The sequence below is a fragment of the Tyto alba genome, unplaced genomic scaffold (genome assembly GCF_018691265.1).
Source record: "Tyto alba isolate M040663 unplaced genomic scaffold, T.alba_DEE_v4.0 Super-Scaffold_2, whole genome shotgun sequence".
NCBI classification, from domain to species: domain Eukaryota; kingdom Metazoa; phylum Chordata; class Aves; order Strigiformes; family Tytonidae; genus Tyto; species Tyto alba.
The window spans coordinates 45,125,040-45,138,057 of record NW_024881282.1 but is presented as its reverse complement, the minus strand read 5'-3'; the positions used below and the strand labels follow the sequence as shown (position 1 = coordinate 45,138,057).

The 13,018-nt window shown below is 37.1% G+C and overlaps 1 protein-coding gene across 3 annotated transcripts in view; it reads left to right on the top strand.

Moving 5' to 3' along the window:
- The window catches only part of TMTC2 (transmembrane O-mannosyltransferase targeting cadherins 2), a 255,259-nt gene that overhangs the window by 184,930 nt on the left and 57,311 nt on the right, over positions 1–13,018 (top strand). For all 3 annotated transcript variants that reach the window (XM_042792917.1, XM_042792918.1, XM_032999850.2), the window contains one exon: positions 8,828–8,949. In XM_042792917.1, the coding sequence (XP_042648851.1) occupies positions 8,828–8,949 (122 nt within the window). The remainder of the gene's footprint in view (positions 1–8,827; positions 8,950–13,018) is intronic.

Sequence of the window (13,018 nt, the reverse complement as noted above, 5' to 3'; positions counted from 1 at the left end):
CATGACTGCAGTTACTTAGATTAGTCTCTCCTGCCTGTAATAGTGTAAAGGTTAGATGACAAGACAGAGTTAGGTAGCTTTTCTCACTTTATAATGTGAAAAGAAGAAGATATCTCTGGGGAGTATTTAAGCCCATCTGATTTAGACATCTATTTTAGATTATACAAATAATCCCCTTCAAGCATACTTCTCCTGTAAAGGGATCTGAGATGACTAGCTTAGACTTCCTCGCTCAAGTTAGGTGAGATAAATCCTAAACACCTATTCAGTCATCTCTTTACGTCAGGTGTGACAGGAGAGCAAGGCAACTACATCCGTTATCAGAAGTGCATCTGCCCTGCAGCTCATACCATGTCATTGGGCATTAGAAGGCTGACTGAATTGTTTACTTCTGTTTGGATATTCCAGATAAAATTATAAACATGTTCTCTGTTACAATTTCTTTGATAAACAGAATTACATAAACTCGTCTGCCTACTTCTTGCCTTTAAAAGGGAGACCAGAGGAACTGAAATGGGCCAGTCCTGTCTCGTGCGCTTGGAACTGCACAGACCTGACCCTGGGCTGTGCCCACTCACTGTATGCTCATTGCTGGGGAGGAAGGGGGAGAAACTGGAGACTGCTCCCCATCTATTTGGGCAGGAAAGGTCATTCCCTGTCTCTCTACATGTGGAAAAAGTCTTCACAGCTTATGAAATCCAAGAACAATTACAGTTTGAGGATTATTTGCTACAGTTGTTATTGTGATTAATGTATTCTGTGTCTCTGGCAATCGCTCTGCCTGGTTGAGTGACACACATATTGCCACGTGTTGACATGTGATGTAGGAAAACAGTGTTTCCTCTAGTTTTTAATAATTATTCAATCATGTCATTGAAGATTTTCTGGAGGATTTTTTCCCTGTATGGTATACATGACATACTTGAAAGAGAATAAACAGGAGACAAACTGTTTAAACCAAATTCGGGTTTGAACTCCAGCACTCCGAGTGTGGTAGCATTAACAGGCCAGCAGTGTTAAGCCTTTACACCACCTGCGTCCCGTTTGTGTTACACTTCTTTTCCCATGCTTCCTTCTATTGGCCTTTTGCTCTGACAAGCCAATGACTCATTCCTCCAGTTTGCCAGTCTACCTGTCTGACTCTCATCCTTTAAAACTCTGAGTAACGTGCCTCTTAAAGGAAGAAGTACTGGGCCTCAAGAAGCAAGCTATCCATTTGACTTTGCATTTTATTCATGGTACAAAAGGCAGGGCCAGAAGACCAGCATCAGATGTTCTAACTTTGTGCATATGAAAAGTTGCAGGGTAGATTTTAGTCTTCTGTTGCTGTGATTTATTTTGCCAGGTGTGCAACAACTCAGCTAAGGAAACCATATGTTTCTCTGGCTTTGTACCAAAAAGTAAAAACCATTTTTTTTTTTTTTTCCCTCTTAAAAGAACCCAAAACAGCTAAAAATTAAAACTCTAAAACTAGAATCAAAATAATTATTCAACAAGCTGTATAGAGTTGACTTGGTATTTAGTTTCTCTATGTCATATTTCTTTGATGTAAATTAAAAAGTACATGCTAAGGTTACACAGATTAATTTGCTTGGCATGGCAACACGCACTACAAAGGCCAGAGTCCAGCTCAGCTGCATTAAATAGGCAATATATTTTGTTTAAAGTTTCAATTAAAACCTGGGGTCAAAAGATAAAATGGTCCCTGTGGGATCTTGAACACTTTAATGCCAATATTAGGATTGCTTAAGGATCAGCCTCTGCTCTAGATGTCTTTTGAGTTCCTTGAAATCTGATATTGTACAGTTGATTGCATTACATTGCTTTTAAAACCACACTGGCCCACCTGCTACAGTAATTCATACTCCTGCCAGTTAAGTGGTGTGAGGTGGACCATGGAGGCTCTACTTTAGTACTGAACAGTAACAAGAAAGATGTTGAGGTGGCATTGTTCAGATTTAAATTGGCAAAATACTGTCTTAAAGACAAATGTCTTGATCACACTTCATCAACCCTTGCCAGTTAACATCTGAATGTCTATTTTCAAATGTATTTAATGCAAAGCCTTGCAAACATTTTTTGATGAGAAATGCAAGTCACAAAAGAAGCTAACACTGCAGGAGTGAATACAGTTAATGATCCACAGATTAGAGTTTTGATTTCTCCTTGCTAATCTGCTACATTGCACATGGTTAGAAAACAAATCATGCAAGTGGCAGCCAGGTACAGAACAGGAGAGGGGAGCCAGATTTTACATCTGGTGCAGAGGTTTGCATCATAAGTACAAAGGCTTAGCATGCAGAGAGACTTTCTGTGTTGATGATTATAACATAACTATCACTTTATTTGATTATGCTTTTGGGTGGATGTGACTGTTTGTACAAACCTGTTAATATTGTTAAGACTCCTATCCCATTTGCCCCTTGCTCCCTTTAAATGCTTTTTTTTATTGAATTACTTTTAAATATTGTTTAGAACTCCAAGAAACACTTTTGCTGGTATAGTTTTACAGTTCATGCTGTGCAAGACTTACTTTTTATAAGCCAAAGATGATTAAGCTGTGAAATACATATCCCACATCATAACTTATGCAGAGCATGGTACCTGCACTTGTTTGAGCTCCAGTCATCAGTGTGCTTCCTATGCATCTCATGAAACGTTGCTGGTAATTTCTTGCTAAACATACATTACAAACTTTTTTTCTTTTGAAACTAGCTTGGTTGAAAAAAAGGGATTTTTTTTTTCTTCCATATGTATATTCTATGTTCTAGAGAAATAAGAATGGACCCCACTCCAATAGTGACAGGAGTAAAAGGCTGTGCTTCCTTCTCTCCCTGTCCCTGCCTCCACCCTGCTATTTTGACTCTTCCCTATGGCAGTTTATATCTGCTGTCCAAATCTGAGTATAAATCTCAGGGCTGATTACAATGTCTCGTTTTTTCACTTTGTTTTGTTTGAGGGATTCAAGCTGGATATGGAGGTTACAGCAGTGGATTGCTGAGGGGGTAGTGGACACAATGTTTGAGACCAGCATTTTTTTTTCCAGGTTCTCAGGTTTTCTTAGTTTTATCTCTTTGGACTATTGATCTATAATTTCATGTGAAATACTTGACTTTTCTTGGGCAATATTCTGAAAAGAACTAAGAATCTAAGCCTGAAATGCATTTGTATTTTAAACATATGGTGTTTGTATGAAAATAAGTATAACTGTAATATTTATAGACCAAAAACATGGGCCAATATTGAAATTGGACTACAGGGATCCCTGCTAGGCATGATTCTAATAAAAAGTATTTCCATTAAGAACGCTGTAAGAAACCTATACTGGCATAACGTCTATATTTTACTAACAAAAAATTAAAATCTTTAAAATGTGTGTAAATAAAGTAAAAAGCAAGGAAAGAGTACTATCACTTGTTCAGTTATGAATTCTTAGTTTGTACCCTTAAGATTTACTGCTGGTTGTACATCTGTTGGAAAATGAAAATGACATTATCTATCTCAGGTGATCTCAATGCCTCTCTTTGCGTCAATATATTTCTTTCACTAGAAAACTGTACAACAGGAAACAGCCCATACTGTTCTATGCTGTAACAGATTTTATTTTGCCCTTCATTTATATCTGTTTTCCACTTTAGGTACTTTCTTTCAAAAGTAGCTTAGTGGTTTAATTAAATGAGATCAAAGGCTTTGCTTTGACTAATTGAGGCCTATAGGAATCTGCTCAACCAAAGTAAATGTGGATTGACTCCCATCCATCAAAAACCCTCTTAAAATACAGTATGTTCCTTGAAATCTTCAAGGAGATTATTCTGTAAAAGGAAAACACAAACAGAATATGTTTAGTCTGTGCAGAACTTGATGCTCATTAAGTTTGCATACTTCACTTGTTTTAGAGATGTGCATGCACTGCATATTTGTCACCAAGACTGTTGATCTTTTGCAGTGTATCAGTATAGTATAACATCAAACTCTGCTTCTAGATTTATTATGTTATTGGATGCACTGAACCCTAAGGGAAGAAAGAAGGAAGTTATGTATCTAGGGAAGTGCATTTATGGTAAGTGCATCTGGGGCTTTGGTTTGCACAAGGAGCCTGCACAGTTGCATTATGAAAGACACAAACCCCTTGTGATACTGTGGTACACAGGGATGCTGACCTCTCCATCATTTTCTAAAACAACCTGTTTATGTTGTCAATTCAAAGAAATGATGGAAAAAATAAATTTAAATCCTGACTGAATGTATGTATTAGAGATTTTCCTTTTCAAAGTGCAACTCCATCTTCCCTTCTGTTTTGACTTCTGCTGTTGTCAGTGCCAAATTCTATATTTTCTAGATTATATTTTTACTATCCAGAAATTTGAGTGGCAGATAATTAACATATAGAAGGATGATGTAAGGCAGATTAACCCTGCATTGTCTCCTTTACAGAGATAATCTTTCAGTTGTCCTTTCAGCACTATCTTTAGGGGTCCTAAGAGGAGGACCACAGGAGGGACATAGGTTCTTAATCTAGAAGTATGGGTATGTGGCACCTATAGAGACACAGTGTTATTACATCCATAGTTCCATTGTACTTGCTCATAAAGTGTAACATGCTCCTGCAAGGACTTGGCCATTGCTTGATATGACAATGTACATCTGAAACATTGAAATCCAAAATCAGCAGATGAGAGGTTAATCTAAAACCATATAACATACATTTATGTAAATGGTACCAAATTTTGCTTTTTAACAATGTGTGATACATATTAGGAAATCTTTTTTCTTTTTTTTTTTTTTTTTTTTGACGATTTGTATTAAGGTCATATTCCACTTCATTACTGAGTATACAGTTAGCCTTTCAGGGGAAATAGCTGCTTGCAAGCCAATACGTTATTAGTATTACTATTTAATATAAATATTTAATGTTTAATATGATTGTTATTGTTCTTTAATTATAGTTAATTAATTTCTCCTGGGATCATTTTAGTAGGGTAGTTTTGTTGTTTTAATTTGTTGAGGAGGTTTGTTTGTTTTTTTGTTTATTTTGAAAGATTATTTTTCAATCCCAAGGATTCTGGGGAAATATGAGGAAATACTGCTTTGGAGAACGGTAGTCTTGCAACTGATCTATCTCTATGGCAAGGAAAATCCACTTGAGTACGAAGATTTTAGTTAGAGTGGTGTACGTCTAGTTAAAAGGTAGCTCATTTCTCATTCCTTTGTCATAAAGTATTAATAGAGGTGCTAATGAACTATGTATACACTCCTTTAAGTAGTGTTTCAGTTGCATATTAATGTGCTTTCTTGTACAACACTAGTAAATGAGAGTTACAATTAAATAATGTTCCTTTTTTTGGAATATATTGAGAAATGGGTGTAAAAATAACAAAATATAAGATGAACTGTAAAAATAAAAAAATTTTTGAATGACTGATTTGTCTCTATTTACTTCAGTTAGCTGTTGAATTTCTTGCCACCACTCATTGTGCAGGCAATGCTGCATGTGTCTGCATGTTGATATGGATTAGGGAACTGAAATAACTGTCAATTTATGTCTTAAGGTTTCCACTGCCATGAATTTCTCTTGTTACCTTTATTAGGAAAGTAGAATGCAACTCTCTTGATCTTTATAGATCGGACAAGTTTCAGTAATAAATTGTGCATGTATGACCTTTCAGATTTTTAACATGAGTTTTGAAAGATTTTACAAATTAAGTAATTCTTAAAGTGATTGTAGAAACTGGCTCACATTAGTTTGCATATTTTCTGCCAATCGACACTGCTATTTTCCTAATTACTGAATCATTTGTGTTGGAAGTTTATAAAAAATACACAATTGTAAATGGCAAATAACATTTTTCTTATTTTAATCTCAGACGCACAAATGCATTCTGAATGTGATAGAAGTCAATCCATACATGTTTTCTCTGTAATTTTGTTGGAAAACTATCTTAAGGCAGAATAGCTTTTATTAAAATTGCATCAAACACATAAAATCACTCGATTGAATAAACACTTCAGTTAACAGTTACTTAATTTTATTCTGGTCTTTGAGTATGGCGGTGACAGAGCCTTTGTCAGTTTTCAAATTAATTTGATTTCTTTTTAGATAGGAATGTCATTGTAAATCATTCAGAAGATTAAATTAATAACAGACCCCCTAACTACTTCTTTCTGTAGCACTGACATGTTCTAATTGCTTATAGCATAGTAATTCTTGATGGTATAAGGCTGATGGGCAGAAAACGGACTTCAGAAAAAAAAAATGTTCAGCTATAGAGAATTCCTTGTAAAGTTTTCAGGGGTATAAAATCTTTCTTTACAGTTTGACGTTTAGATTGACATATTATAGCTTCTTTTCTAGATGTGCCACTCAGAAATATTCTCAAAGTTTTAGGAGGTTATCTTATGAAGTAGCTGAGATCTTAAAACATATTAAAAATTGAATTTGCCAGTACTCCAAAGATGTTAATCTCTTCTTATATCAGAATCCATCATGGAAAATAGATGAGAACCTTGGATCTTTTTGAAATTTGGCAGTGCATTCAGCACACACTACCAGCAGATAATAACTCCATTTCTTATGGAAGCTTGCATTACTTTTTAAAGGATCTTGTTAATTGCTTGAAACTTTGCCAAGCTGTAACAGGTTGGGCTGGAATTTTGCATTTAAAGAAAATAAAAGGGCAATATGGATTCCTCATTTCCTATATGCTAAATGAAGCAAGGGCCGGTGGGAAAACTAGTATGCAATCAAATAAATAAGCATTCTGCCATAAAGCATATGACTGGGGAGAGGAGTTGAGGGGAGCATATAGCTTGACTTCTGACTTCTTCCATCCTTTCAACACTTGACTTCATGACTTTGTTTTGTGCATAACAAGTTATAGTGTTACATCACTTATTTGTGGGTGCTGACATAGTGAAAAAATGCATGTGTTATTTATATCCCTGAATTTGATCATGGGTTTTAGGGGATATTTGTGTTCTTTTGGGGTTTCTTTCCTGTTTGGATTTTTTTTTTTTTTTTTATTTTGGCTTGGGTTTTTTTGAAATTGTTCTTTTAGTTCAGTCATAACCAGCAATAGAATGACTTGAGTACTTCCGGGACTGAAACATCAGCTGCCTCTATGTATGTAATCAGATAGCCAAGACCAGTACATGATTACAGAAATCTCTGTAGATCTTTGAATTAGAAATCCTGATATGATAGATTTACAGGCTTGCACCCCTTTTTGGAAAAACTCTATTTGTTCATAAAAACCAGGTTGGCTTCCCCCAGCCTTGGCTCAGTGTGACTTCTGACTCTATGTCACACTCCTTTTATCTGCAGGTTGTGGTTTGGTCATTTTGCATGCAGTGCACCCTAACTCTGGAAACTCAAACTTAAGTGCCACATTTTGCATGGGATCCCTATCTTCTGGTGACAAAGATAGCAAAAAAAAAAAAAAAAAATTAAAAATTCTAACTGGACTTAGTCCACTTTTCTTTCATCACAAAAGTCTTCCATAGCCCCTGTAAATATTCAAGATAAAGTAGCTCCCTTGGTAAGACTTTTACTTCTCTGAGGAGGTAAGTGGTACCTTTTTCTCTGAGTTTGGTGGTGTGGTAGTTGGCTTCAAGGTTGAATAAAGAATATTGGTCCTTCTCTCTCTCCCTGATGCCCTCACAGCTATTAATTTCTGTGTAATGCAGAACTGGGGGCAGTGACTCACGAGGAGACAGCCCTAGCTGACCTCTACTTGGTTCAGCTACAGTCCTCTCTTAATCCTCCAGTGGTGGCACTGGGTAAACTGTGACTTCATAATTTTGGGAACATACTTAGCTACTTATTGGAATTAATCATCTGGTGAGATGTTGAATTAATCCTGACTCTCCTGTAGTCATTTTCAGTCTGTCACTGTCTTGGACAAGGGCACATTCATATCTAGAGCCCTTGCGAAAAGCTGTGTAAACACAGGGTATTAGTCTGAAAGCTGCTGCTCTTCACCATTGCATACTTGTTTGAGATCACTCATTTCCAACCTTTGAAAATTTTGGTTGTTTGCTTCTTGGAGAAAGAGCCTGTCTTTCTCTGTATGTTAAGTTATTTCTCAGAAACTTCGACTACAATTATTTGTATCACATTATATGGCTTTCTGACATCCTATTCATCTGTTGTTCTTCAACAGATGCCTCCCTCAGCCTCTCAACAGTAAAGGATTTCACTTTGAAGAATGTCTAATTTTGGTCATTTCATATGTGACTTCTTGAGACTAGCAATTTTAAAATTATCGATACTATATTATAATTTAACCTAGTTGTGGCAGATGACCTAATTTAATTACATTCAGAGATTAGGTTTTTTAATGTCTTGCCCCTCACTCCAATATAGTTTCAGGACTGTTTTCTTAACCATTCCTAGTTTTTTAAAAATGTAGGTTCTTAATGTGTTAGGCTTAAATGCAAACACTTTCTGTATTCTCCCTACCATTCCATGCTGTGCCATGTAGACCGATGGAAAAGAAGTAACTTTTCTACAGTAGATGTGATAAAATTTCTGTTCTTTTGAGAATTTTAACTGGAACTTAGCAGCTGGAGCACTCTCTTGCAATTCTGTTCCAACATGACTTTCATCTCAAGCATGCTCTTTCAGCCCTAGTAAGGCCATAACTCAATCTCCTCACACAGGTCTCTGTAAGGCTTTTTTCTGTGTTTGTCATTGCAGGTGTTCAAAGCACTTCACCCTTTTTCAAGATCTCTGCCCATTTAATGTATAGAAAATTATAAAGGAGATAATAAATTATAGAAGCCTTGAGAAATTTGGGGCATTCTCACTAGCATTTGTTTCACCCTGTAGGAGAAGCCTATATGAGAATGAGCCGGCTGCCAGAGGCAGAGCACTGGTACGTGGAGTCACTGCGGTCTAAGAGCGACCACATCCCAGCCCATCTCACCTATGGAAAACTGCTGGCTCTGACGGTGAGTTAATCAGCAGCTCCTGGGAGCTGGTCCCAGGCCCTTCAAGTTGGTGAGGTAAAGGGATGGGAAGACTTTGGCCTGAAAATTCCTTATTACCCTGATTGTCACACGATTTCAGTCATGCCTTCTAATTAAGGATTTTGACAGCGTCATTTTTTGGTGAAACTTTGCATGCATTCCTGAAATACTGCCACTGCTGTGCCAGAAGAAAACACCTGTTGTAGCATAGGAACTTTATAACAGTAAAAACTTCTCTGGTTGAAAAAGCCTTTATTATAAATAGTTTAGATCACAAGTAATCATATTAATACAAAAAAAAAAATATCCAGTGGTTGACCCAAGGTTGTTGTAGCAGCCTATGGCAGAGCTAGGTGTCACCTATACTTTGTGAATTACATGTCTCCTGCTTTGAATTTACACTTCTTTAGGAGTATCTCTATGAGCATGTGAAAAGCACTACTCTGCAAAGAGATATCTCTAAAGACCAAGAAGAGTTGCTCTGTTTCATTTCTTCAAAATTTACTTTGCCTTTTGAGTATAGATGAGCTTGTAGCTCCAGCTAAACTAGCCCCATATGATAATTATAGCAGAGCACCTATCCTTCCTTGGTTTTCATATGTTTTGAAGATGAAAATGGATTTCTATTTTATTCACTAAAATAATTCTGCTTTAAAACTGCCTTTCACTTTTTTTCCATTTCTTATTGCCATTTTTCTTACCATATCCTCTTTCCTGTTTCTCTCTTCTATATTTGCTTTCATTGTTCTCCCCAGTGGTTTCGTATTTCCTTTCTGTGCTATACTGGTATGCTTTTGTAAGGCTCTTCAATCTTTGTGCCTCAGTCAGAATATCTTCCTCAACTTTTCACCTAGCTATAAGCTTTTACTCTGACCTTCCTTATGCCCTGTCCAGTGTTCAAGCAAAAAATGTCCTTGGACACAGGATAGAGGTTCAGTGAAGAAAATTAGCTAATAGTTAATTTCAACAGATCCATTGCTGCTAAAAGGATCTGAATTTGGAAAAGGGGGAGAAATTAGAACAGAAGTTTTCTATATGAGTAACAAATGACAGCACAGAAAGAATTAAAATTTGTTCAGTGTTATTATGTAATGTCAGATACAGAGTTTGATTAAAAACTACCTGGATGGGAATTTTTAGCTTGTAATGAAAGCCAAGATGGTAGTGTTACATCCCCACTGCCTTTCTGTTCCAGGCCCTGGAAAGGAAGGGTTTTTGCTACAATTTCCTGTTACAGTTAAAATTTCTTGGATATTGACAAATACATGCACTCACTGATTATCTTCCTCTGGGATAGAATTGCAAGTAGGTTATACATCAAAATTTCCTAATTTACCTTGCATTTTTGGCAGATATCTTCATATCTTGCACCTAAGAATAATAGGAGAAAGTCAGAATCATTGGTTTCTTCTTAGCAGATCTTGTGCACGAAAGTTCTAATTTATTAGAATTGCTGTGGGAAAAGAGAGAGTTTTCTTGATTAAAATCCAAACTCTGGTTAACTTTGTCCATTTTCTGAACTGCTGAGTAAATGAAATTTGAGGTCTGTTAGGGAAAGTCTTGCAGTTATACCGGGAAACAAGGTCTCCCAGTTTTCTTCAAAATACCAAAATCCACAAGACCCATAACTCTGTACAAACATTGTGAGCCACTACATAGAAATTTTTGATTTTGTCCTCTCACTATGAAAGTTCAGGTATAGGATTAAACATTAGTGGCATAGCCCAACTTTGGGAAGGAAGTGATGAAAAATGTATGCGAATCCTTATTATAGAATTGGACTGTTTACTTTTCTTCAGGAATATAAACACAACATATATGTGGGGTCGACTGTGCCTTGATGAATTATGTTTGTGGAAGAATATGTCTCATTAGCAAAAAGGACAGGAGCTGTATACGGCTTTGAACACTGAATACTGCACTGTGATAGGCAATAAAATTCTCTGCCTATGCTTTCTCAGCACACACTTGGTTACTTATAGTTGTTCTGTGCCATATTGTAATCTATTCTCATCACTTCTGTTTGTTATCATCTCTTGACACTTTTTGCTTTTATTACAGTTCCTTCTTCTCATATTCATAACAATAGGTACACATGTGGTTCACATCCGTTCTAACAGCAACATAAATTGAAAAGATGGTGCCGATGTCCTGTTGGCTTGTAGTGACATGGGAATTCATAAACACATAACAAGGCAACATGTTGATGACAAAGTAATTAGAGAAAAATTTTCAGGTGGTTATTTCATACATGAAAAAAAAAATAAATTCATTTATCTCTAATCTATTGAAACAGCGTTTATTTCAGTTAATTCTTTGAGCTACAAAGTCTGAAAAGACATTCAACAGGTAAATGGATGAAGAAGAGATTTGGCAGTAGAATATGGATTTTTGTATCCATGTTGGCCACTTATCCTTAATCAGTTTTACAGCCTACAAACTGCTCAGTGATTCATATTAAGTGAATTTTGTCTAGTTTGTAGTATACCAATTTGTACCAGTATTAGTTCCCATTGCAAATGTATGATTGCTGTAACTGACATGCTTCCTGGAAGTCTGCATAGACTTCCTTGGGATTCAATAGCATTAAAGCTGCTCCCTTTGTCATAGTTGTTTCAGCCACTGTGATTTGTTCTGTTAAACTTTGCTACCTAGGCTCATGATCATTTTTTTACAGCCTGTATATTTAGGAGAGAAGAAAGCCTACTTAGTTTTTGGATGTTAGAAGTGAAACATTTTAGAGGCTTCTTTCCACTCACCTGTTGGAACCAAACGTTCACACTTTCTGCAATCCTCTTTCTGAATAGAAGTGCTGAGACAAAACTACTGATAACAATGTTATGTGTCTCTTTTCCATGAGAGAAATGTGAGATGGTTGATGAAGTAAAGGATGGAAGTGGGTGTTAATATAGATAGAAAATTTTTCTCTGTCAATTAAATTGGGGGGTTGAGGGAGGAGAGAGGAGAAAGGTTTCAGTCAAGTTCCGAAGTTCCAGCCAAAGGCAATTCTAGTATAAAACCCCCTAGCAGTAAAGTCAAATCTGTAAAGTTCACAGATTTGGCTGTTTTACTTCCTGACTTAAATTACAATGAAGTGGCTTAATTTTAACCCCACCTTTTCTGCCTCCTCAAGTTTGTTGCCAGTATTAATGCTTACTAAAAGCAGCATGACATAGAATCATAGAATCATTTAGGTTGGAAAAGACCCTTAAGATCCCCAAGTCCAACCGTAAGCCTAACATTGCCAAGTCCACCACTAAACTGTGTCCCTAAGTCACACATTTACATGTCTTTTAAATACCACCAGGGATGGTGACTCAACCACTTCCCTGGGCAGCCTGTTCCAATGCCTGACAACACTTTCAGTGAAGAAAATATCCAATTTAAACCTCCCCTGGTGCAACTTCAGGCCATTTTGTGTTATCCTATCACATGTTACTTGGGAGGAGAAACTGGCATCCACCTTACTACAACCTCCTTTCAGGTAAATGTAGAGAGCAATGGTCTCCCCTCAGCCTCCTTTTCTCCTGACTAAACAGCCCCTGTTTCCTCAGCTGCTCCTCATAAGACTTGTGCTCTAGAATCTTCACCAGCTTTGTTGCCCTCCTTTGGACATGCTCCAGCACCTCAATTACTTTCTTGGAGCAAGGGGCCCAAAACTGAACACAGTATTTGAGGTGAGGCCTCACTAGTGCCAAGTACAGGATGATGGTCACTTCCCTAGTCCTGCTGGACACACTATGTCTGATACAAGCCAGGATGCTATTGGCCTTCTTGGCCACCTGGGCACACTGGCGACTCACATTCAGCTGGCTGTTGACCAACACTCCCAGGTCCTTTTCTGCTGGGCAGCTTTCCAGCCACTCTTCCCCAAGACTGTAACAGCACTTAGATGTAGCTGCAGTCTCTTCCCAGACTCTTCCTAAGAAAGATTTCTGGAGATGCTTTTCCTCAGCACGGTATCTATTCTGTGTGGTAACATAAATTTTTGTGATCAACATAAACTTCCCTCTGATCTGTGCAAATGTTGTTGGGCTGGATCGTGAGCTCT